This window comes from Sceloporus occidentalis, unplaced genomic scaffold (genome assembly GCF_023333645.1).
Source record: "Sceloporus occidentalis isolate IW3139 unplaced genomic scaffold, rSceOcc1.0.p SCAF_7, whole genome shotgun sequence".
Lineage (NCBI taxonomy): Eukaryota > Metazoa > Chordata > Lepidosauria > Squamata > Phrynosomatidae > Sceloporus > Sceloporus occidentalis.
Window position 1 is genome coordinate 66,042,729 of NW_028316987.1, and position 26,484 is coordinate 66,069,212.

General features: G+C 39.8%; 3 protein-coding genes across 4 annotated transcripts in view; 1 reads left to right on the plus strand and 2 right to left on the minus strand.

The window, feature by feature from the left end:
* UMAD1 (UBAP1-MVB12-associated (UMA) domain containing 1) overlaps nt 1-1,150 on the minus strand; it is a 37,928-nt gene extending 36,778 nt beyond the window's left edge. Inside the window, exon 1 of the mRNA XM_089533183.1 lies at nt 1,038-1,150. The gene's annotated coding sequence lies outside the window, so the exon portion shown is untranslated. The remainder of the gene's footprint in view (nt 1-1,037) is intronic.
* A 67-nt stretch (nt 1,151-1,217) lies between these two features.
* Nucleotides 1,218-7,137, plus strand: LOC149309863 (replication protein A 14 kDa subunit-like). The gene is made up of 4 exons (XM_089533184.1): nt 1,218-1,489; nt 2,816-2,890; nt 4,047-4,155; nt 5,342-7,137. Exons 1-4 carry the CDS (start codon nt 1,391-1,393, stop codon nt 5,413-5,415), a joined length of 357 nt encoding a protein of 118 aa, XP_089389310.1. The 5' UTR covers nt 1,218-1,390; the 3' UTR covers nt 5,416-7,137.
* A 1,059-nt stretch (nt 7,138-8,196) lies between these two features.
* On the minus strand, nt 8,197-25,455 carry LOC149309864 (GATOR2 complex protein MIOS). Of its 2 annotated transcripts, XR_016281947.1 has the most exons (12): nt 25,372-25,455; nt 22,223-23,601; nt 20,738-20,836; nt 19,879-20,136; nt 18,548-18,717; nt 17,744-17,809; nt 16,853-17,011; nt 16,376-16,528; nt 13,933-14,137; nt 11,939-12,068; nt 10,060-10,237; nt 8,197-8,796 (listed from the first exon to the last, which is right to left on the minus strand). XR_016281947.1 is itself a non-coding variant. In XM_089533182.1 (11 exons), exons 2-11 carry the CDS (start codon nt 23,517-23,519, stop codon nt 10,141-10,143), a joined length of 2,634 nt encoding a protein of 877 aa, XP_089389308.1. In that variant the 5' UTR covers nt 23,520-23,601; nt 25,372-25,455; the 3' UTR covers nt 8,197-10,140. The 2 variants fall into 2 exon arrangements, 1 of the variants encoding a protein (XP_089389308.1); XM_089533182.1 differs by having other exon boundaries at nt 8,197-10,237.
* Nucleotides 25,456-26,484: the final 1,029 nt, after the last annotated feature.

A 26,484-nucleotide genomic window follows, 5' to 3' on the forward strand; every position in this document is an offset into this window, starting at 1 on the left:
TCCTCTAAACGCCCCACCTTCCAAAGCGGCTGGAAACCACTTTCCTTTGCCCTTCTGTTTCACCCGTGAAAAGCCTCCCTTTCAAATCTTACCTGAGACATGAAGGCACTATGTGGACTCTAGAAGCAGGTTTTAGATACAAAGGAAATGCTTCCTACAGAACTACTGTTATTTTCTCTCTCAAGTAAGATCTTGTGTGGCTCTAAGGTAATAAGAACAGGCCTTCCTTCTTCCTCTTTCTCTCAGTCCACTCAGTATGAAGAATAACAAGGAAAGGTTATTACGTCTTAAGCAATAAGTTCCATGAGCAAATGGAAAATCCCTCTCACCTGACCCCAGGAGCTTCATTGTGAATGCATTCATATCCACAGGTGTCCAAAACACGCTGCAGAAATAACCCAGTTTGAGACCGTTTTAACTGCCCTGACTCAGTGCTGGGGAATTCTGGGAACTGTAGTCTCTTGTGGTCCCAGAGCTCTCTGACAGAGAAGGCTGGATGTCTCGCAAAACTACACTTCCCAGAATTCCTTAGCACTGAGCCGGAGCAGTTAAAGCGGCCTCAAACTGGGTTATTTCTGCATTGTGTTTTGGACCAGAGCTAACAGTTTACTTTGGTTAACTGTCTGACAGATACAAAGGGTTCTCCTCCTGATGCAAAGCATGGCAGCTGCATCCCTTTCACTGAAAGGCTTCCAGAATGCCATGAGAAGCCGAATAGCAGTTGGCCCTGGATTCCGCATCCGCAGATTCGGCCATCCACGGTCCAAAACACGCCTCAGGAACAACCCATCTCCAGGCCCCTTTAACTGCTGTGGCTCAATGCTACGGAATTCTGGGAACTGTAGTTCTGTGACACACTTAGCTTTCTCTGTTAGAGACCTCTGGTGCCACGATAAACTACAACTCCCATGATTCCCTGGCACTGAGCCAGGGCAGTTAAAAGGGGTCTCAACTGGCATTAATTCTCAGTCCCTGGCGCGCAGCCACAAGCCCCGTCCTCCCTTTCCTCTTCCCGCCCCGTTCAAACCCATTCTTACATAGAAGTTCCCTCTGAAGACAACGGCAGCCACTCGCCTTTCTCCACAACAACCAACGAACAGCTTCACTTCCGGGTCAAAAGGCAACACATCCTGGTCAACTGTGTCGCTCCTCCGGCAACGCGCATGCGCAGTCTCCCAACTGCGGGCGTTATGCCGCGCGACACTCTTTAAACCGGAAATGATGTAATGACGGCGGAGGCGGCGTTTTTACGTCGGAACCTTAGGCGGTTGGGCGCGCGCTCGGTTGCCCTGGTTACCGTCGCGCGCCGCTCTAGGAGAGCGGAAGTTAGCCCCTTTCCCGCCAATTTGACCCTGGAAGGAAGGGAGCTGAATGTCCCTCTGGCTCTGAAATGGCGGACGTCTTGGACGGGCCTCGGGTTCGCGTCGCCGCCAGTCAGCTGGCGCAGAACATAGGGAAGAACGTCTGCTTCGTCGGGCGGCTGGAGAAGGTAAAGGCCAAGGCAGGCGAGAGAGAAAGGGCTCTGGGAGTCCAAGTGGAGCACAGGTTGAACGTGAGCCAACAGTGTGATGCGGCAGCTAAAAGGGCCAATGCGATCCTAGGTTGCATCAATAGAAATATAGTGTCTAGATCAAGGGAAGTAATAGTGCCACTCTATTCTGCTCTGGTCAGGCCCCACCTGGAATCCTGGGCACCACAATTCAAAAGGGACACTGAGAAACTGGAGCCATGTGTCCAAAGGAGGGCGACTAAAATGGTGAAAGGTCTGGAAACCTTGCCCTATGAGGAACGCCTTAGGGAGCTGGGGATATTTAGCCTGGAGAAGAGAAGGTTAAGAGGTGATAGGATAGCCCTGTTTAAATACTTGAAGGGATGTCATATTGAGGACGGAGAAAGCTTGTTTTCTGCTGCTCCAGAGAACAGAACCCAGAACAATGGATGCAAGTTACAGGAAAAGAGATTCCACCTCAACATTAGGAGGAACTTCCTGACAGTAAGGGCTGTTCGACAGTGGAACAAACTCCCCCGGAGTGTAGTGGGGTCTCCTTCCTTGGAGGTCTTTAAGCAGAGGCTGGACAGCCATCTTTCGGGGATGCTTTGTATTTTCATAGCCACTCATGGAAATCAAGGCAGGCAGTTCTTCCTAACAGCCTTCCATGCCTCCTCTTCTGCATTTGGGGTTTTACTGGGAAGTGGGAGGGATGTTCTGAACATGTCCAGCCTCCTGGAATGACCAATAGTCCCCATCCGACAATGGAGGACCTTTCAGTAAGTGACTGGAGAAGAGGAATCACGCTACGCTTTCCTTCAGCTCTGGACATTTAACCAGCGAGGGCTGTGGATTAGTTACACCAGCTAAACTGCTAATAATCCAGCTCTGTGTGTGTGTGTGTGTGTGTGTGTGTGTGTATGTATATATATACACACACACACACACACACACACATATACATACATACCTACCTGAAAGGATTGGCAATTTCTCATGGATCTTATTAATCCATGCCATAATAAATCTATTAGTCTCTAAGGTGCCAAAGGGGTCTCTACTTGTATTTCCTGTGTAAAGCTGCCACTTTGGGTGTGAGAGATAGCAGAAGGTCCTTATTCTTGATGTTATTTCTGACTCCTGAGGAGCTTGATGATGAATTCATTAATTTTTTTAGATTAGGCAAACTGTGAGAAGTACCTCTAGATCAATTATGTTTTACAGATTGCCCGTGTTGTGTTCACTGAAAAACAAAACATCCCAAAAACAAAACCTCTGTAGAGGTGAGAGTATTTGGAAAGTGAACTGTTTTTAATTTCTTTGTAGATTCATCCATCTGGGAAATTCTTCTTCCTGTCTGATGGAGAAGGAAAAACGGCAACTGTTGAGCTGAATACACCTGTAAGTCTGAGTTTCCTTTGGGAGGTCATCTATTCCTTGCTCTTAAGGATTTTTTTTTGGTGAGGGGTGTTAAGCATCTGCATGTTAGTTTTGGAAGTAGGCTATAATGACCAGACTTTGCTGTATTTGTCTAGCTGATCAGTTTATGAGACAACAGATTCAGGATCTAAGACCTGACACAAAGAAATAAGTGACTGATTATGGTACCATCATAATACGAAGATTGGGCAGCAGTCACTGCCTTGACAAATGCATTCACCTGTGGGCTGCAGCAGAAACATTTTATTGTTGCTGAACAATGTCTTGATGTTCACTATATCAGTATCCTTTTTTCATCTAGTGTATTTGCACATGTATTGCCTGTTACTCACTCCAAGCCATACAGTTGAATTTGCTGCCACCCATATTAACTGCAGCAGCCTATCAGCTTGCATGGCATTTTACAGAGTAATAATAACAAAAGATATGTAGTGTAGCTAAACTGGAAACTGGATGGGCTGGAATGGAGTGATATAATTTGAGCCTGCCTGAGATTTAACATCCTTTGGGTAGAGCTTTCTTTCACTTCAATCATCCAACAGGCATATTGGGTGAAGTCAAACGAGAAAACCTTCTCAGCTGTTCCGTTGGAAAGCTAGGTTGGCCTCCTCTCTGCTCTTTCTGCCAGCAGGCAAAGAGCTTTCTGTTTTTCCAGGCCATTGAGTGTTAACTAACCATTGCAGAAGGTCTTTTAATGGGTGTGTCATTATTATGTTTTAACAGCCCTTTTAGCTGTTCTAAATATTTTCTGTGGGTTTTTCAGACTATGTGGCCATGTTCTAGAAGAGTTTATTCCTGACGTTTTGCCAGCATCTGTGAATAAACATCAGGAATAAACTCTTCTAGACCATGGCCACATAGTCCGAAAAACCCACAAAAGCTATGGATGCCGGCCATAAAAGCCTTCGACTTCACATTGTTCTAAATATTATTTGATTTCTTTTTAACTTAGTTACAAGGAGTCTTTCTGCAAGTGAGACATTAATTGTGTTCATTTACAGTAACTGTTGTATTTGGGCATGACATAGACTACACAACTGTGAGAACTCTGAGGCTGAAGGTGACTGCAAAGCTCCAAATACTTAGAGATATTTAACTGCTTGGCTTGCTTTGGCAGCTGGAAGAAGAGATTTCTGGAGTCATTGAAGTAGCAGGAAGAGTTACAAAGCAAGTAAACATCATGTGTGCAACATACACTCAGTTCAGAGAAGATAAAGGTGCATTTGGTAAGCAAATTACTTTGTTTCCATTGTGAAAAATACACCTTTTTAATGATTCCTGTACTTTTGAATAAGTAATATCAACAGTTTATTTTTACCAAACCACTGGACTTGGCAAAATAAACACTTCAAAAGACAAATAGATTTCCTTCCTCCCTAATTCTCACTCTAATTTTGTCCGTAGTAAGAGCAAGATTTGGATACTTTTGAATAAGCTTTTAACTCTTTATGGAATTCTTCTGATCTAGAAGTCTCTACGTTAAAGCCATTTTTTGTATAATTTCTTATTTTGGAAGTATATTTGCTTTGCTGTAAAAAAAAGATCTATGAGCACATTATATCAGAATTTTAAATCTATATGCATTTTTTGAATTCAATTAATGACTTCATGTTCTCATTAATATCTTAATTGCAGAAACATGTTACAGAGGAAGATATAATCATAACAACAACTTCACAGACGAGATGGTTCTTCTAATGTACAAATTCCACTACAGTTGTCCTCCCCTTTTCACAGACTTGCTCTTGCTCTTCATGGGAGGAACAAGCAGGGAGGGATAAAATGGTGGTGTGTACCCGCGCACAGACCTGCCTGCCCACCTCAGGCACACACGCTATTATTTTCAATGGGACTCGAATATTTGCGAGTCGCCATTTTTGTGCGGGGTGTGTCTGGAACGGATCCCCGTGAATTGGGAGGGGCTATTGTATATGGCTTTAAAAACCCCAACAACTCATAGGTTCAAAACAAGCTGCAGAAATAATCCAGTTTGAGGCCGCTTTAACTGCTCTGGCTCAATGCTAGGAGATTCTGGGAGCTGTAGTTTTGTGAGACATTTAGCCTTCTCTAGCAGAGGGCTCTGGTGCAAAAAATAAACTACAATTCCCAGGATTTCCTAGCACTGAGCCAGGGCAGTTAAACAGCCTCAAGCTGGATTACTGTATTTCTGCAGTATGCTTTGGACTATAGTGGAAGAACTGTTTCAGATACATCTGCAAATCTTGGCTTTCTGGTACTACAGTTCCTATATAGACTTAGCCATATTGTTGAAAGCAACTCCTTACTAGACTTATTTTGATTTTTTTTTTTAAATAAAAAAGTGATATGCAGAATGTAGTTAGTATTGTGTCACCTGGATGTAGTGCATTTCTGTTTCCACTAGTGAATTTCTTTTTCTGTTCCATTTTTCAGATCTTGCACTATATAATCAAGCTCTGAAAATTATTCACGACTTTCCTGAGTACTACCCTTTTGGAACTGATTGACACCTTTCATAATAACAAAATGGATCAATTCTATACTTGAGGAAAAGAACTGTTCAAAGAATCTCATTTGAAAACAAGCTGGCTTAAAATGCACTTGGGACATTTTAACTGACATGCCTATGATATGGTTCAAGCACAGCACCGATGGAGGAAGAACGCACATCTCTGATAAAAGCCAAAAACTTCTCAGTAGATGAGCATTTAATGTCAGATTACAACGGAGGTAGATGCCTTTGGATATATAACAAGCTATAAAACACCTATTCAATTTGGTTTGTTTTCATTTTGAAATGATATATGGAAAGTATCTAGAAGTTATGTAGGAATAATTTCATTTAGTAGGCAGTATTCCTGTAGAAACATAGCTGTTTCATGATGCACAAATATCTGAACATGGCAGATTTCCAATGAGGATCAAATTTTTTCTTCCCGTTTTCATGTTTGAACATCTCAGCTGAGTCACAATAAACCCTTAACAAAATGGTGACAGAACATTAGACGTTTGAACAGTAGGCTAGTATAAGAAACACTGCTGCAAGTGATTTTGATATGGAAGAATATACTGTTAAACATCAGCCATCTAATTTGATTTACCGTGTATCTATACTATCCATGAACCTTTAGTACAATAATCTTGCTGCAACAATGAGTCTATTTCAGTGTTTTCTACTGTTAACGAATTCCTCATATGGTATTCTCCACTAAGTGAAGTAACCAGTTGTTAGAATTAAAAATAGTGGACAGCTTAAATGATATGACACCAGTATTAAAATCTACAGCAGAGGAGTCTGAGAAGTGACTTGAAAGCACAATAAAAATTATTCAGTTTGTTTAAAAGTTCCCCAAAGCTACTCCTTTTCACAATGGGATGGAATAAATCTCTGCTTGTATAATTTAGACTTAATTTTGAGTTTTTTGAATATTGTTTTCTTTTTGTGGAGTGGAAGGAAATAGACTAAGATTTTGAATATTAAGGGTCTGAACAGACCAGCTGGAAAAGCTGGCTTCTGGGTGGCTTGGGGGCATGGTGTTTTGATGGTGCATGCCCCCAAGATGCCCAGAAGCCACCCAGCTAATCAGATGGGGATGGCTTCAGGCTGCTTGGGGGGATGTGGCTTTTTGACGACGCACGCCCGAGTGCTTAGAAGCTGCCTGCATATTGCACTGGGGCCACCTAAGGCAGACAAATAGGCCAGTGGCAGGAGGTACATTCAGTACTGTAGTGTATATTTGCCACAGTCCCAAGGCAGCTTTGGCGGGGGTGGCTTCAAGCCGCCCCTTCATGGCTGCCTGTTTCAGCCTTAAGCCTTTAGTGAGTATTTATGGTTTGACAAAGACAGAATATATATTTGTTGAAATCATTAAACAACTGTCTAGGAATACTTAGTAAGAACTGCCACTTGAAATAGACAATAGGTAGAAAAATAAAATCTAAATGACAGGCACATCACTCTGAAAACAATGCTGCACCATTCCAAATAATAAAGGGATGGCTTCAGTGGCTTAGTGATGAGAGGAAGACATCCTAAGTGGTACAACATGCACAGGAACTCTAGATACAAAAATGCATTCTAACAAAACATGCAGCAGATAAGGGATCTGCCAAAATAGGAACCTGAATGAATGAAATGGCAAACCTGAAGTTTGGAAATGTCTTGAGATATTTTGAGTTTTTATACTTGTACTGTACCTATCTCTGAGAATACAAATGATTGGATGTGAGCCAAGGCTTGACTCTCTGAAATTCAGTAATCCTCATTCCTTAAATAAGGAACTAAATGCATTCTGGGGTTTATATTTTAGTGAGGCCTAGGAGCTCTCTGGCAAAGAATTCTAAATGCCCCTCCCTAAACTGCAAATCCAGAAGGCAGCCAGAGCTGTAAAAGTGGAATAGCAGCACTATAGGAGTGTAGTGTGGTAATCTCCTTTGTCTCCCCTGTGAACTCCTAATTATTATCCTTGTGTACAGGTATAGAATGTCCTTTGAACAATGAACTTTAAAATGCCAAACTGATGGGAGAGTATATGTATGCCGCAGGTACAATTCTGATTCTGATGACTAGACAAACGGTTTATTATAAGGATACCATTAAAAATTGGAAACTTCTGTGTGCTCTGCTAATACTGAATTAAGCTAGTTTCACTTTTGATACTTGAGTGTAAGGAGATGGATAGATCTGTGAGATTTATCAGTATACATCTGAGAGATTAGGATAGATACATAAGAGATGAGGAGACTTTGGGGCACTGAAAACTACTTAACCCTATCACTGCTGCTCTTTTCACGACACCTGTAACTCTAAATGCTAAGCATTGGCTTGTGTTAGAACAAGTGTGGAGGAGGTAGCACTGTAATCGTACTTACAAGATTCTAATGATTCAGGGCACTTGGACTTATTCATCTATAAGCTGTGTATCAGCTGTCATCATAGTAATATCTTATGTTTCTTGAATGAGGTGGAATAACCATCTTCACCAAAATTGCAAGTCAACCCAAACTATTTGTTTCAAGAGCAGAATCAGCTGGCTTTAACAGTAATAAAAGGGGATCAAACACCTCAGACTATAGAAATATATAGCTTTCCAAATATTTGACAACTGACTCTGAACCAAAAACAGTACCTTTACAACACAGCTATTTAACCTTTCAGTACGGATTTAGAACATTGCGGTGTTTCTTTGTACAGAAATTTCATATACACAGATTTTTTTATCAGGACCATTCCACATCCTCAAAAGGCACATGCATGTGCAATTGCACTCTGAAGTAAACTCGGGCAATTCTTTAGTCAAAATGTGGCTCCTTTTATTTCACAAACAGAATGCCAAGTTACACCTTAACAGTTCATATTTCCATAACACCCTTTTTTTAACATAGGGGAAGACAGCCAAGTTAATATCTATGCTCTTAATACTCCAAAAGCAAGGACACAAAAATAAAGTCTATACATTGCTCTTAATGGCTTAAAATTAATTCTAGAAAGAAACTGAAATGCCTGCTGATCTTTTGACAGTATTACAAAAACGATAACAATTTGGACTCTGTGGTATTCTTTTCAATATAGATTAACAATAAAAATATAATTTTGACTGGAAGTTGCCTTTGAGTGAGGCAATCAATAAAGGCCAACACAGATGAGTACATAAAAATAAATGTTTTAATTAGATTTGTTTTTCCCTTTAAAAACCATGTCTGTGTACAAACTGGCTTGGATCCAAAGTGTCCTGTGTAGAAGTGGAAGTTGCTTCCATATGGATATGTGCATGACCAGTTTGATTTTGATTTTCTCCCTCACCACTGCCGTGTTTTAGGATAATCTGATTTTTCAAATGCTGGTTGTTTCCATCCCCCACAAGTAGCTTTTCAAGAAGCACCAGGGACTGTAGTGGAGAAAGGAACAGGAATGTCCAAGTATATATATGTATACAGATTATTGCACATGGTTCTTTGGATCCAGGCTCTTACATTTAAAACAAAAAATACAAGATTGTCAGTTAGACAGCCATAATACATCCCAAACGATTACTAAACTGCATTGGAAAGGTGCAAATGAAGTTCAAGTTTCTCGTTATTTATTGAACATTGCTATTATCTGTTTCTCTTTGTACAATTTTACCAGTAAAGAAACTGACATATTGACCTAAATCCTGTTGCTAATCCTAACTAGAGTTGAAACAATGACATTCCCATGTTGACTTGCTAATCAGCAGTTGATTCAGGAGGTCTACTTTAGTCAAGACAATGAATTATTTTATGCAAAATCAGTACACCAAAGGTCTGGTTGATCAAATTCCTTAAATCCAGTTTCTTCCTATTTGGGACATTTTGGTGCACATGAAAGTTTGGTATGAGGAGCCAATATCACAACAATGGCAGATTATGAAATCTCATCACCCAAATGTTGTAAATGGATTTTACTGTTCAGTCTGTTCTTCACTGCATGTTATACTCTGAAATTTTCAGATGAAACTGCCCTTTTCAACTACAATGAAATCTTTCATGTGAGTCTAACTTCATAGAATCATATGGGTGTTTGCATTTCACAATAATACAGGCATATAGGTTAGCCCTGGTTTTTCAAATTCTGGGTATTTCAGATAACTCTGTGCAGTCCATTCATTTTCCATTTGCAATTTTTAAACTCATAATTTTACATGCTGCCATTCAAATAAGAACCTCACTATTCATACAAATTACACAATGACTTAATTCACCTAAAGATTGTCTTAGGAATGTCACCCTGCAGAAAAAAATCTCTATTGTAATTTATGTCTGAGCAAGAAAATGCTGGTATAAACAATTTGTGATTTGTATATAACAAACTGACAGTGCAACTCAGGACACTTGTTCAAATGTTCATAGAGTCCATAGAACACTGTAAAACTCCAGGTTATCTTGCATGGAAGCCTCAAGATCTCGAACAGTGTAATGCTTTAAAGTCTTCTTGTGAGTGTCTTGCATTTAAATGAAACCTCTAAAGATACTTCTGAAACGTCTTGCTTCACAACCCACTGAACAGGGTCCAAATGACACAGTTGAAGACTCACTCCATCCAGCACGACATGGCCATGCAAACCACACAAAATTGCTGATGTTATAGAATGATTTACTTTTTTATTCTAAGCAAATTATGAGTGACTTACTCTATGGTATCTACTTGGGTTGTGAAGGACATGTATTAGAGGAGCCTCCATTGTGAAAGTCGTTATTTGAGTTCTGACATTTTATGGTTGGACCATCTCTGCTGGTATGAGGTTCCCGGTGGTATCCAGCTGCATACATTTACATGAACATGCAGAAACAGGGCATTCTGTATGATCCCTGGAGAAGGAAGTAAAGTGGCATTATACCATCTGTCTGCAAATATTTTTGTAAGAAAGAGTTACTACATATTCCACCCACCACACTATTTTATTTAAATCGCATTTTATTTATAACCTGGATGTAGTATTTCATGCAAAACAAGAATAAAGCACTTTGATATCTGATAGGATATTTGATTAGCAGAACAAGATACAAATTATGAAATACAGAGAAGTGTTGAGATGTTTTAAGCTAGATACAAATTTAGTTTTTTTTAACAGAGTTCTGTGCTATTTTAGCATAAATCTGCACACATGTATGGGTCATCTTCAGACTTGTCTCATTACAAGTCTCACTTAAAGTCTAGAGCTGTGTTGGCAAACCCGTGGCACATGTGCCCTCTCTGGCACTTGGCTCCTGGTCGTTTAGGCTTAATAGTGCAAATCTATTTTACAGAGATGTTCTTCAGGTTATATTTTGGCACAATTGTTACTTTAGTGTTCCTCTTTAGCTTTACCCTAATTTTTGATATTAGCAGTTCATAGTTTATGCCACAATTTGCTCTTGGTCTTGTTTCTGTAGAGAAAATGGACCATCTCCAATTTCTGCTTCCAGTAAAACAAATTTTAGAAGCTTTTTTGAAATAAACGTCAAGTAAAACAATGCTTTAAGCTTCCACAGCATGTCACCTGGCATTTACTATAAAAAGAATGAGACATTTTATCCTAGGAATCCTTATCCTGCAGAGATACAAACTAAAGCAGTACAGCAGAAATCAAATAGTTTAAAAAGCCATGTGAGGAGATTCAGGAAAAAAAGTGCTTTAAGACTGAAATTTCACCAGTCAGGAGAATTGCACTCCAAAAATCCTCCAAGGAATGTAATTTTCCCTTTTAAGACTATTTTAGGTGTGATGGAGACATGTTTTTCGTCTCAAATAACCCCCCCCCCCCAAAAAAAAAAACCCACTGTCTTCCTGTTCTCCAGGGCCATATGCTTTACTTATTAAGAACCAAGCGACTATAAAAACCTGGGCTTGTTTCTTAAAGAGTCCCCTGTGACAAATACAAGCAAAGGGAATTGTTTGTGATATGGCACAGTGATCTTCTCATCACAGAAGAGAAAAAAGCAACTGTTCCCAAAGGTCTTACACAGGATGTTGGTTGGGAGATGCCTGAAGCAGTCCTCTGTATTCTAACCTTTGGACTTAAAAGAATTAATACCTAACATTTTGAAATTCTAGGAAATTTTAATGCCTGCATTTGTAGACGTACCATAAAACATTACATTATATTCTTACAACATTAAACTCAAGAACAACAGATTGATAAATACCTTCTAAATACCTTTCTTTCTTTCTTAAAGCATGACTTTTTGTTCAGCTTAATGATAATGTTATGCTTTAAGGACTGCCTTTCCTTTGTTTTGCATTGGAAAAAATACAAAGTTTTAAAACTTTATATATTTTGGAAAGTCAGCAAATTTTTATTCAATGTATCAAAATCACTACTATTAGAATTAGAAACACATTTAATTTGCTAGTATATCTGAACACTCCTAGGGCTTCGACTTCCACTGTCAGTGCTACTGTAGGAATATGTTGTGTATACATTGTATTTTGCTGTTGTGTTGTGGTTTAGAAGTCTCTAGATGGGAAAGAAAATATATGGCCATCAAGGCCCAATAGTTTATGCAACAAATTCACCTTCGTTTCCTTACCTGAACCAGCTAAGCATGTGTCCAGCATGACCACCATGCCGACAATTGTGACACCAAGTAAACCAGTTGTTGAACTGAGCTAATTTCTTGTCCTTGCTGAGGTCCACCTTTTCATCTGATTTGGATCCTCCTATGTATAAGAAAATTTTCAGTGCATTTGCTTTCACAGTAATACAAATTAAGTTACATGTTTGAAATTTAAGTTTGAAGTTAGAAAAACTGTATGGCTAGAAAAACAAATATACCATGAAATAATTGTGAGGCAAAAAAGCACTCTAGAAGTTAACATTTAAGATGGTCAAACATTTCAGGCTCAAAGTAATTAGGTAGTGTAGATTTTTAAACAAGAAGTAACTATATTATTATTGGTAAATTAATTATATTTCAAGTAGTTCTAGTTGTTATTAGAACTACCTGGCTATAATAAAATCATCTCAAGCTTGGCGTTAGGGTGTGAGAGAAAATAATACAGGTCCCTTCAAACATTAGATACATTCTCCTGGACTCAACTCTGGGCGTGGATGCTCAGGTTTCAGCAGCGGCCAAGAATGCATCTGCAGTTAAAACTAATGCACCAGCTGTACCTGTTCCTTGCCATATTTGGCTACAGTGATACATGCCTTGATTATATCCTGTTTGGACTACTGTAACACATTCTGTGTGGGGCTGCCTTTGAAAACTCTTCAGGAACTTCAGCAAGTTCAAAATGCAGTGGCCAGAATGCTGACTGGGGCCAGTTATAGGGATCATGTAACTCCCTTGTTGAAACAGATTCACTGGCTACCAGGCACAATTCAAAGTGCTGCCCATAACCTATAAAGAGCTATATGGATTAGGTTCAGGCTATCGGAAAAACCATGCCTCCCCATGAACCTGCAGGAACTCGTAACACCTTCAGGGGAAGGCTTTTTTTCAGATCTGCTACCATCACAGGCTTGCTTGATGAGGACATAACACAGAGCCTTCTCTGTGGCTGCTTCTAACCTCTCAAACTCCCTTCAGCAGGAGGTTAGGCTCGCCCTCTCCCTGCTTTCCTTTTGCCAGCAGGCAAAAGCCTTTTTAAGCGGGGTTTTTATATGTAATCACACCAGGGAAACTTTTTATTGGGGTGGTTTTTTTTTAACTTTTGTATGTTTTTAAATAATTTTGTATTGCTTTAATTGTGATGATTTTATTTTTAAAACTGCATCAACAGATTTCAATTGACTTCCTTTGTTGAGCCACCTTGGCTCCCACTTCAGGAGAAGTGCAGCATAGAAATAAAATAAACAATAAATAAACAATTTCCTACATTTACAGCAGAGATATATAATGCATGATTCTATGTATAGTTACATTATAACAGGTACATGTAATTGACAGATGAGCCTGTAGCCAAAGAATTGCAGAACTAGTTCTGCACTTCCAAACCAGCGGAGGGTTTGCTGCTTGGTAAATGGCTTTTTAAAAACACATTTAAAGTGGTTTCTGCATTTGAATGCAGGCCTGCTTACTTAAGGCAAAAAAAAAAAGTCAAAATATTTCCTAGGTATACCAAAACCCTACAACAACACTTGAAGTAGCTCTTTAGATTTTAGCCACAGTCTACATACTTTCTTTTCAGGACCTGCACCTAATATGTTAAACTCTTCTAAGAATTCAAGGATCCTTGTTATTAATTCAGGTGTTCACTTGAAACCAGGAGCACCCGCTCTTTCTATGCCAGGCTGCTAGCAGTAAAATAAATTTGTTCACTTGTCTGCAAACATTATGAATAAGCAAACAAGCAGAAGGGAACATGTGGCATAGGAGAAGACATTCTTGAAAAATGGATTTAAGGAAAGCAAAACACTAACAAAAATGGAGTGGAAGCTGATAAAATGAAGAGCAAAGCCATTTATGAGAATCTGATTTTAAGAAAATGTCCTTCAAATAAAATATAATGTAAAAAGAAGGTGAAAAACATGCATGTAGTGTGAATTAAGTGGATGAATTTAATAAAATGTGAGCCATACCAGGGCAACTAGAAACTGGAGTGCCCATATTTATTAGGCAAAGTGCACAGCGAGGAAGAGGCTTGCGGCAACCAGGACAACTTGTGACTTTCGACTTGGTTGGGGATCCACTTACACCATACTGACTGAAACCCCGGCCTTGATGTGGAATGGTTGAGCAGCTGTAGGAGATTGATTTCCCGCAAAAGTTGCAACTTACAAATACCTTGGGGACAAAAATATATATGCATGAGCTCAGTTGTAATGTATAAGTAATGCAACAATGATGTTTACACATACTCATGTATGTATGTATACAAGAGTAAATCAGTAATTTATTCATGAACCCTTTTCTCAGATGATACATCAACAGAGCATAAGCTCTGGCAGGTTTTATCAAACTTATGAGGCTTTTAGGCCAACTCTAGAAATGACACTGTGTGTCTGTCACCTGAGAGGCAGATGACAAATTTTCCAGAGACACTGCATGGAAATCTTGCATTGTACATCACTGGTAAGACCATTGAGCTAACCACAGTCTTTGAGGCTGTGGTTACAACAATTAGAGATGGTTTAGTACCATGTTAAAAAACTAATTCATCTTCATGAATGCTTCTTCTTAGATTTATTCTAGCATGCAATAAAGACAAGGATGAAAAGAAGAGCCATTTCACTGCCCTGCTGCCATGACTATTTACTCTTCTGCTTCATTCTTTCCCCATTACATTATGTCTTTTTTAGATGGTCAAACCTGTGGATGGGAGCAGTATTTTTATTGTTTATTGATAGTTCCCTGAGCTTTTTTAAGAGGAGAGAGCAAAATTATAATTACTTTCAGGCAGCTGCACAAATGAGATTATTTCATGTCCAAGTACTTTGGCTTAGTTACATTTGAGGAATTAGATCAGAGGTGCGCAACATTCTGAATTTTAGGATTTAATCTGTATTTTTAGTATTTTCATGTCCAGGTATAGATGCTCAAATCCATGGATATGAAGGGCTGACGGTATTTATTTAGAGCATTTATACTCCATCCTTCAGCCAAGAATTGGACAAAGTGGCTTATAAATTGTTAATTTGACTATTTGTGGCCCTCAGGCAATCCATTTTAAATCTATTAAACATTATTGTATGAATTGCAATAAATTTGGGATTAAAATTAACTCAGTACAGAATAGATTGTAATCATTAAAGTTATTTTTAATTAATTATAGTTCATTATTATATGAACTTTGGAAACCATAAACTTTATGTTAAGGCTATTATGTTAGAGCAGTATGGTTATTAATTAAGAAAGAGTTGTACAGACAGTAGTATGGTAGGAGAAGCAGCCAAACAAAGGCTTGTTATTCCTATTGACTGTTAAAATGCTTTGAAACTCTTGTGAAACTAAAGTTTCTGCTTGACTGGAAATTTATAGGTAATTGATTATGTTGGTGTATTGGTAAATCTATTGAACATTTTCCCCAAGAATGGAGAAAAAATGTGTGCCCTCTCAAAAGTTCCCACTCTTTTTTGGATGAAAGAACACCCCCCCCCCCCAACAAACTCATTTGTCATTTCTGAAAACTTCCGGAGCATTTGAAGTACTCAGAACACTCTTGTATACATTTACTCCACCTTGAAATTAGCGTTACAAATTCAGAAGTTGCAACTGAGAGTGGTAACCAGAAACTATGAGTTTAAAGGGGCATTAAAAGCAGCAAGAGAAGTGAACACAGTAAGGCATCCAAGGAGGAAATTCCAGGCACAAGGAGCAGCCAAACAAAATAATTGACATCACATGAGGGAGCTATAGACCTTTGGATAACTGAAGGTGATGGCACCAAACAAGCGAACCTCACACAAAGAAGGAATAAGGCCATGGCAGGCTTTGAAAGCAAGGACAATTTGTACAGGGCTTGGGAGTTGACAATGTGAGGATCTAAGGGATGAAGTCATACAGCAGAATAACACAACACTGAATCATCTGGGCCCAGAGCACATCAAGGACATGAATGGATGATGAACAATGGAAGACCAGCATGAAGAATGCAGTAGTCAAGGTAAAATATGACCAGGGCAAAGAGTATCTTTTTTAAGCTTTAAATTTTATGAAAAAATTGGTAGACTGTTTACTTGAACAAAAGGCCCTGTTAATTATAAGTGTGAGTATTGGCAAAGAGAAATGTACCATATATAACTGGATGTTCCCATTTTGCTACCAAATGCCTGCTGCAAAAAGTCCTAAAAATGGTACTTTGAGGTGATAATTACTCTGCTTTGACTAACGGTCAATACTGGCAAGAGTTAGCAGGACTAAAAAACAGTAAGATGGCAAAGTCCTTGATGTCTTTATGTTTACAATGGAAATCAAGCAAGCAACTTTGAGTTGTGAAACCTCTAAGTGTTGAACAACACATGCCTTTTTCTGTGCCTTGTCTGGAATTAATGATACATTTAGAAAAGTTAGAAAAACACTTACCTGTGCTAAAGGTTTGGAGCTGGGATCCAGTTTACTGCGATGGATGTCAAATTCTGCTCGTTTATGCCAAAACCTCCATGCATCTAATAGATTACGGTAGTTTTCAATCCAATATTGAACCCGTTCATCTTTAAGTACATCAGAGGGAGAACCCTAAAAAGACAGAAATGTATCAAGTAACAAGATACACAAATAGAATGGACTACTCTAATGAAATGCCATTTTTGCCAAGAGAAAATAAAATGGAAACTGGGATAGAGCTTTCAGTGAGAAATGCTTTGCTTCTCAGTTATTTTACAAACCAATTCATCTGTAACTTCCCCAGGTATGAAAATAATTTTAGACAGATATTTTTTAGGAAAAAACAGAATGACACTGCAAATGCTTCATGGGCAAAATGAAGAAGCAGACTGATATATGATAAATATTAATAGAAATGAGGTTTTCATAAATGTTCATTACTTCAAAGATACCAACCTGTAGCATACAGTAGCTTGCTGTCTGAACGTCTCCTGTTCTATCAACATAACTTTCCATTAAGTCTACTCCATCCTTTGTGAGTCCTGTCAGTAGGATTCCTTCAAGGTTCCCAGCTTCTTTCATTTCATTGGTTAGTTTTTCAATGAATCTGTTCAGCTACAAGAGGGGGGGAAAGGATGAGCTACCACATTCTGTGGCTCTTACACTAGGAATTCCACATCAAAATTAAAAATTGAAGAAATGATCACTGCCACATCAAGATTCTGACTGCTATATCTAATTATCAGTATTTAGCAACACATGAAATATTATCTTCCTTGTATACTCAGTCTTTAAATGTTTTCAACAGGGTACCAGATACTAATTTTCTTTTAAAGTAACAATTCCACAAAAATTTACTAACACACCACACCCATGATGCTTCATTTGTATTGTTCCAGTAGCCTGGAACAGGGGTGAACAACTTGTGGCTTTTCAGATGTTGTTCAGCAGTAACTTGCAGCCATCCCCAGGGCTGATAGAAGTCACAGTCCAAAAGTATCTGGGGGATCACAACTTGCCACAAGTTTTTAATAAAGAACCACCAACTTCTCTGATTAATATTCTTACTTCTACACTAGTTGTCAAAAAGTTATTTGTATTTAGCCACTGGAAAATGTCCTTTTACAAGAGAAAAGGTCTTAAAATAATACCATTAGTTCTTGCTCCAGCTGTGTATTATGCTTAGGAATGGTATCAGATTCCTTAGCATGGCAACACTCTTTGCTTCCCAACCAAGAGAATGACAAACATCCAAGTTTGATACAGCTACTGCTACTCAAGCCATTGTACATCCTAAAGAGAATCAGGAGTAAAGCAGGAAAAAAATGTCAGATCTTATCATCTCACCTGGGCATCAGTCAGAAATTTGCAAGCAAATGCCACTCTGTCTCGTACAGCTACATTACTTTCATACTGAAAAAAATAAAAATGTCAGCATTAGACTTTTTAAAAAAATATGACAATTCTAATTTACATTATGATAAAGTACATTCAACTTTTAAAAAATGGACATGTTATTTAAAGTGATCATTCCTGAAAATCACTTTACTTTCTTTCTAGTTGCTTGCCCATTGGTCTGTTGTATCAGCTCACTCCAGTTTCTCAGCACTTCCTCACAACTCTGAAATCACTCTCTGGAGCAGTTTGCCATACGGTGGGATAACTGTTGGTAGGGTGAGACCCAATTTTCACCCCTGGATCCCTCCAATGAGCTTCAGCATAAGCTATTTTTCCCATATGCGGGGGAGTCCAGAATGGATCCCCCACGTATTGAGAGGGCAGACTGTAGTACCAAACTTACTAAGGCTTGGCGGGGGATTACTACAGAGATTTCTGCAATATTATAATTGTTGTTTTAATTATTTTTGTAAAATTCATTAAAATTCACCTTGAAATTTTGATAATTGATGAGCAGTGCATAAATATATTATACAAGGACACTTTAACTTTCAACACTGTTTGTCAACCTCATTTTCTCCTACGTATTTCAATAACAGTTCCACAATATGTTGTTTCTTGAAGCCTGCCTAAGCCAACAAGTTCTCTTAACACATGAACTTTCAGATCAAGTTCCCAAGTTGCATAAGTACCACAGATTTGCTACTACACATATTTTATTAAAGCAGCTATCACTAATTAAAAATAGCTTACCAAAACCCCATCATAAGAACCCGATTCACTTGTCAGAAAAGCAAACATGGCACACAGGTATGGGTTGTTGAGCTGTAACCTTAGAGTGCTACACATCTCCCTCCACAAGGAGTTCTTTTCATCTGTGTAACCTGACAGTGCCATGGCCACAACATTGAGATTTAGATCACCTGTATTGCAAAAAGCAAAGAGAGCACAGTAATCAAATTTAAATTCTACTTGGCAAATTCTGGAGCACATTTTGGAAATACAGCTGGGTTTTTGTTAGTATTTTAAGGATCCATATTCTCTAAGGAATCCCTAGGTACTCAAGGAATAGTAGAAAAAAGCCAATGTCATCAATTCTAAAACAGAATTCACGCTTATGAATTTATTTATTTGCCATCCTTCTCCCAGGATGACACCCAAGGCAGCTTCCAAAACAACAAATTAGAAAATTTTCAAAAGGTTTAAAACCAAGCGCACACAAACATACAAAAAAGATAGTGGCACTACTCCTACATCATGAAGAGGAATCATTTTGCCAAGGCAAGTTTTCTTTACAGAGAAAACTAACAATATCTACATGGACTGTTTCATACATTTAACACTTTGCTCATGCGAAACAACTGCTGCTCATAATAGCTGATCAGAAGACTTGAATACAGCATAAAAAAAATACAGTAGTTGTGCTGAGGGTTTTCTGGTCTCATTCCTCACATCACTGTGATCTCATTTGTGGAGCAACAGGCTTGTGACAGCCATCTATCTGCTCCAGTTACTGACTATATGGGTTTGGAATTTGCCATTTTCTTTAGCAGAGTGGACTGGTTCATTGCTCTTGGGATCCAACCAGTATGCAACGGCTTCTCTGGATCCAATCCATTATGCAACAATTGTAAAATTGTAAAAAAAAAAAAAATGCTAAAAAGAGATGTAAAAATTGTCTCGTATTTGATCTTGAATGATATATAAGAGCAGAAAAGGTTTGCAGGTCAGATGGAAAGCCCACATGGGCCAGATGCCCCCCTCATAGGCCAGAGACTCTCCATCCCTGCCCTAAGGCAAAAAGCCCCTAATGCTTTTTGCTCTGCCGGCAAGATTGCATAGTGCCATAATAAGTGAACAAAATTCAATTCTTTTGTGTCTGAAAGTAATCCTTTACATTTGGTGCAATAAAACAGCCCTTCTTTGAACAAAAGGCATTGCTTGCATGTAGAAGGACTTACTTCAATCTAATCCTTTCTAAAGCCTAAGATAATATATGATTAGTTAAGAGATAAGCAGACATAAAGAAAATGCAACAAGAAGAAACCCATCCTTCAAAAGGAACATGAAATCAGAATAAATACCTTTTCCAGAAGAAGCTCCTTTGTTCAGTATCTGTATTGCTCGTCGGATGTCCAAGTTGAATAGGGCTACAGAAGCAGCTCGCTCCCAGTCTCCTTCTTGTTCCAAGGAATGTAGAAAGGGTTCCACATCCAAATCTGTGCCTTTCTTTATCCACCCACAAAGCTGTAAAGCCAATGACCTTTCTTCACTCAGATACTGAATAATATCTGCCTGCCTGTCAGATCCACTCCTGCTGTGCCTGAGGTTCTCTGTTGTTCCTGCAGAAAAATGATCCCAGTTATTTAAACAAAGCCTTTTTTTAACATTCAGAACTACAACTACTATACCAGACTCTTGTGCTTATTGTACTAAGCATATACCACTGATTGCTCATGCTTTTATTAATACTTCAAGAAATGACATTTTGTTACTAACGAGGGAACAAATGCTGCTAAAGAAATGCTGCTACTAAAAATTATAGGGTGCTGTTTTCATTTGGGCCTCACTATTGTGGGCTTTAAAAACTCATTTTTGATAAAGAAAATATTTTATTTCCTGTCAGGCATCTGGGTATAAACTGACCTATAATGTTGGCTTGGAATTATCTGGCCAATCAGTGTGTCATATGAATTAAGCGGTAGTTCAAAAAATGCACTCTGAAAAGACAGAATTCAATAGATAAAAAGGAAGGGTTTTTAAAAAAAAAAAAAAAAAGGTCATATGCATGTACACTGAACTCTGCCTCAGTGAATCTCATTCAGTCCTTCCTGTCCCACAACAAACCTGCAGGGTAAATTGGGGAAAGGTTTAGCAAAGCCATTTAACAACCAAAAAGACTTGGCATGTTTTCAGATACCAGATCAGTCAAGATGTACTTACCCATAGATGTTTTCACTATCGATTTGATGCCTGCGTAAACTAAGGATCCTTTATTTCCTGTGCATTTCTGATCCATATCATCGTTATACTGTTTCATAAGTATTTCAGATATAGGAAATATGGTACATTATTAACATGGGCGGGGGCGGGGGGGGGGGCAAAAGTTGTGCAGCTGGATCCATGGTTTTGGAGATTCCTGGATTTGACCTATCTGAACTCTTGAAAAACCAAGTATGGCTGTGATTTAAAGAGCTGCCTATACCTACACAAGTAACCTTTGGGCTGGCCCTTCCCTGTGGACCGCCCCACCATCACCCCCAGTAAAATGCTGACACTCACATTAAGGGGTGAAACAGACCGCCCCTTTGCGCTGGCTTCCAGCTGCCCAGCTACCCACATGTGGGCCAGCTTCCAGGCATCTTGGCGGTGTGGTGGTTACACGACACAAGCCCCCAATGTGCCAGGAAGCCACCATGGCACTGTGGAAGAGCCACTAAGGGGCAGTTGAAAAAGCCAGTGCCACAGTGGATTGGTGCCGCGGCATGCAGCTCCCACATCCCCAATCCAGCTTTGGGTGGGGCGGCTTCACACCATCTATTTTGGCCCTATATCTCACATTGCTTACAATGCCTGATTAACTTTAAAAATTAGGTTTGGCCTAAAGGCAAAGTGCGGAGTGGTCTGTTAAAAAGGATTAAAGTTTTTATTTTTATTTCATATCAAGCCAAGGATAATATATTCTTTGGCCAAATTGTTCTGAAAACAGAAGCCTAACTAACGTTTGTTAATAGGCTGGTTTTGCTTAGACTTTATTAATATTGCTCTTTCACCTAACAATTTAAAACATTCTGCATGACTTCTCTGGAACAATTATTCTAGTGTGGCATTGAGGTTTTTATTTCTTTGGATATTTCATTCACTTGAATTATAAATTATATGGTCCTATCTGGCACAACCTACAGAATAAAGCAATAAACCTAATAAAGTATACATAATAATGAACATCATAAAGAACACATTCCAATAACATTTACATTTATGTATCGCACAGGCAATATTATCTATTTAAATGAACGAATGTTCATTTAAATGAACTGAATGTAAAGGTAATCTGCAAAAAGTATCCTACCTTGATCCTACTCTGCACCAAATCTCTAAGTCCTTGATATCCCCCTCTCTCATTTCACTACCTCCACCTTCTTTCCATTCAGTACCACAAATGCCAAGATCAACACTACCAGGGTGCATCTGTCAATGCTATTTACTCCTGGTGATTGCCTGGCTCCCTTTTACCTGCTTGTAATTTAGGACTATCCATACCTGCCATCTTTCATTCACACCTGGTATTCTTGAGAAGCAGAAAATAATGTATTGCAACAATGCAGGCAAGGGAATGTCATTTTTACTTTTTAGGCATAAAAATTCTGCCTAGCAAGGCATTATGCAGGGCTTTTCCAACATACCAAACATTATTTTAAAGGATATAGTGCAGAGTGTACCAAAGCGACTTCAGTTGTGGGTCTTCATTTCCAGCTAGAACATGGTTTCTCCAGACCTGTTCCGTGTCAAGGCCATACCTGGATAAAGCTCTTAGACGCATTTTGGTGGCAATGTCTTTTTCCAAGGAACTTGCCTCCCCTTCCTCTGTGCATTCATACAAGTGTCTCCCGCATGCCCACATTAAAGAAGTGACTGGGCTCCATGCCAAGGAGATCCTTTCAAACACAGTGAAGTCAGACATAGTCCTACTGGGAGTCACAACTACCATGCGATTTTGATTTGTAGGATGCCATGCAAAGGAAGCAATATAGTGTTCACAAGGCTGCACACTTCTTTCAATGATTGTAGGTTCAGTTTCATCCCCTATAGGTGTAGGAGTGTGCTGCATATCATAGAGCTTGATGATGTTACTATCCCTGGTTAAAGTAGCCAGTAATCCAGTTCTAGTAGGACACCATGCTACTTTTGTTAAAGGTTTCGGTTGTTCTGTTAGGGTTAACACAGGTTTTTCAAATTTTCTAAGGTCCCATATGGCCACTTGACCTTCATAGAAGGAAGCTACACGATCATGGAAGTATGGATCAACAGTTACACCCTGAACAGCCTTGGTATTCACAAACATTTTTTGGCTTGTATTCCTAAGGTCAAAGATAGCCAGGTTTCGGTGCATTCCAGCTAAAAGAAGTTTCTGATCCCGTGGAAGCCAACAAAGAGAAAGGCAAGCATCGTTCTGCCCCAATTCATAAAGAGGTTTGGTTACAACCAGTCCTGCTTCAGTATCTCCAGCCGACAGCTTTACTTTCTCAGTAGTAATTGGAGTTTCTGGAGTATATTTGCTACTGATGTCCCAGATAAGCACTGAAAAGTCAGCCCGGTGTTTATCCAGGCCAGCAGCAAGCCAATTACTGTCTAGCGGATTCCATGCTAGAGTGTTACACTGTCGTGCATGTTTTGGAACAAACTCTTTTCCTATCAAATCTTTGCACTTTGAGTTGTGATCTTGGCCGAGACTAGTAAGCACAACTCGACCATTGGCTTGCCCAACTGCCAGAAGACATTCAGGATCATACTTAGGATACCAAGCTACACATTTCAGATATGGAGTGTCTGAATTGATGGACAATAGGGTAGCTGTAGTTTCTTCAGATAAACGCAGTGACCCTGCTTTGAGTTCTGAACTTACAGCAGATTCAATGTGGTAGAGACTGAGTTCTGAATCACATACAACAAATCTATCCACATGGTGGGGAGCCCAAAGAATGTCAGGTTTGGAGCCACTCATGTCTGCTATGGCAAATGGACACAAGTACTTAAAAGTGTAGTTGGAAGAACAGAGCTGTGCTCATTCATATGGACACTGTTTTCTTTAAAAAGAAAAGAAAGAAAATATTAATGTTACAAGACCTCAAATATGCTTTCAGCTTCAAAAGATATTTCAGTATCACTCAGATTTCTCCTTCCTCAACTCCCCAATGTAAATAAGTGCAAGAAAAGACTAATGCAGTTACATTTCTCATACTTTACTATTGTGTATATTCTCTGTATTTTCTCATGTGTGTGTGTGCGTACGTATGCGCACACGCATTCAACTTGCCTATTTATTTATGGCAACCCATTTCACAGGATTTTCTTAGGCAAGGAATCTAGTGGGATTCTGCTAAATAAGAGATACAAAGGTAGCGGGAGTGGAGCCCCTTTTAGGACAGACAGCTATAATGTCCACCCACCTTCTCCTGCTGTGCTGTGTGCCCCTTCAAGCTGCTTCTGAGTAGTGGTGATTTTGGGGTTACTCCTTGTTCTACTTCGGAGTAAGATATTTTTTCTTAATGTTACTCCTATTCCTACTCCTGTAAAAACCTCTTATTCCTTTACTCCTACTCCCCCTTTCCTGGGGGAAAGCCCCAGTTGCTTTGCAAGGCTGGCGTGTGTGTTTGTGTAAGTGTCTCTATTGGCCTCCCAGTCCCTTCCCCAGTGTAATATAATAAAATTGTTATTTGGTGTTTGGATGTACAATATAGCAACAGGCGTATGGAGTAACAAATATATTCTGCTCTATTCTACTTTGGTCAGGCCTCATCTGGAATACTGTGTCCAGTTCTGGGCATCACAATTCAAAAAGGATGTTGAAAATCTGGAGCGTGTCCAGAGGGGGGCGATCAAAATTGTGAAGGGTCTGGAAACCATGTCCTATAAGGAATGATTTAGGGAGCTGGGTATGTTTAGCCTGGAGAAGAAATGCTTAAGAGGTGATATGATAGTCCTGTTTAAATATTTGAAGGGATGTCATATTGAGGAGGGAGCAAGTTTGTTTTCTGCTGCTTCAGGGACTAGAACACGGAACAATGGATGCAAGCTCCAGGAAAAGAGATTCCAGCTCAACATTTGGAGGAACTTCCTGACAGTAAGGGCTGTTGAATGGTAGAACACACTCCCTTGGAGAGTGGTGGAGTCTCCTTCTTTGGAGGTTTTTAAACAGAGGCTGTTGGGGATGCTTTGATTTTGAGTTCCTGCATGGCAGAATGGGGTTCGGCTGGATGGCCCTTGGGGTCTCTTCCAACTCCATGATTATATGATTCCACTCCTGTAAAAACCTCTTACTCCTTTACTCCTTAATCCTACCCCCCAGCATTGCTTTCTTGGCAAGCTTTGTTCAGAGGGTCTGGTTTTGTTTTTGTTTTGCTATGGCCATCCCCTTTGAGGCTGAGAGATTGTGACTTGCCCAAAGGTCACCCAGTGGGTTTCCATGGCTGAACCTCAGCGGTCCCAAAACTGTGCCCTTTAAGACATTTTGGACTTCATCTCCCAGAAGCCTCAGCCGTGTTAGCCAATAGTCTAGCATTCTGGGAGCTGAAGTCCAAAGTCCCTTAAAGGGCACAGTCTGGGGAGCATTGGTCTACACACTCAGCAGCGGTCCCAAACTGCGTGCCATTTATAAGAGATTTTGGACTTCAACTCCCAGAAGCCTCAGCCATGTTGGCCAATACTGAAGGATTCTGGGAGCTGAAGTCCAAAATTCCCTTAAAGGGCAGAGTTTTGGGGAGCACAGAGTCTAAGCCACGCTGGCTCTCCCCACTTTCAGCCCACTGACCCTCCAGCAAAGACCCTGGAAAGCAGGGAGCCCTGGAGATACTCACCCACGAAGCCCAGCCGGGAAGAGGAGGAGGAACAGCAGCAGGGAAACACCTCTCCCAGAAAGAGAGTGCCACTGCAGCACCCACTTCCGGCTTTGGGGAGATTGGCCACTTCCGGTGTAACAAGGAATTGTGTCCCACAGGGGAGGGGTGTTGTGTGTGGGGAAGTCACTCAGGGCTACCACGCTTGGCCCTCCTCCTTCCCCAGGACCTGCCTCCTTCCCTTTCAGAATGTCCTCCATTTTTGAGCAGGACTAAATTATTTGTGTATTTCATTGGTGTTGCCCGCCTTTCTCTCAAAAGGGACCCAAGGCGGTTCACAGATTTAAAAAAACACACACACATACAAAACAAAACATTGCAATAAAGTTTAAAACAGCCTTCTGTCCAGAAATGATGCCCAAAATGTCCTCCTTTTAGAGCAGGACTAAGAAGCATGGATTTACATTTCTATTAGTGCCAAAACACACTGCAGAAATAACCCATTTTGAAGCCGCTTTAACTGCCTTGGCTCAGTGCAAGGGAATCCTGGGAGCTGTAGTTTGCTGTTGGCACCAGAGCTCTCAGCCTCAGGGGAAGGCAACGGAAAACCTCTGAAAAACCTTGCCAAGAAAAACCCCACGATAGGGTCTCCATATGTCGAAAACAACTTGAAGACGCACAAAACAGCAACGAAAAGCAGCATGGTGTAGTGGTCTGAGCACTGAATTGTGATTCTGGAAACCAGGGTTCTAATCCACACTCTCTCAGCCTCAAGCGAAGGCAAAAGACAAAAAACCCCCCCCAAACAAATCTTGCCAAGAAAACCCATAATAGGTTCACTTTAGGGTCACCATAAATTGGAAATGAGTGAAATTATATATATATATATATATATATATGAGATCCCATGACATAGGGTGGGATATAAATATTTTAATAAATGGATGCATAAATAAGGCGTTTATCGCACTGGGACAACTGGAAGTATAAACGGGGTTGATTCTGTGAAAATCGCACATTCGCCACTGAGATTTTCACACGACGCCATGATTAAAGTAACATTACCCCCGGAATATCCCGTGAAAATTGTACATTCGTGATAAAGGTTTTCACACGACATCGCAGTCAAAAATG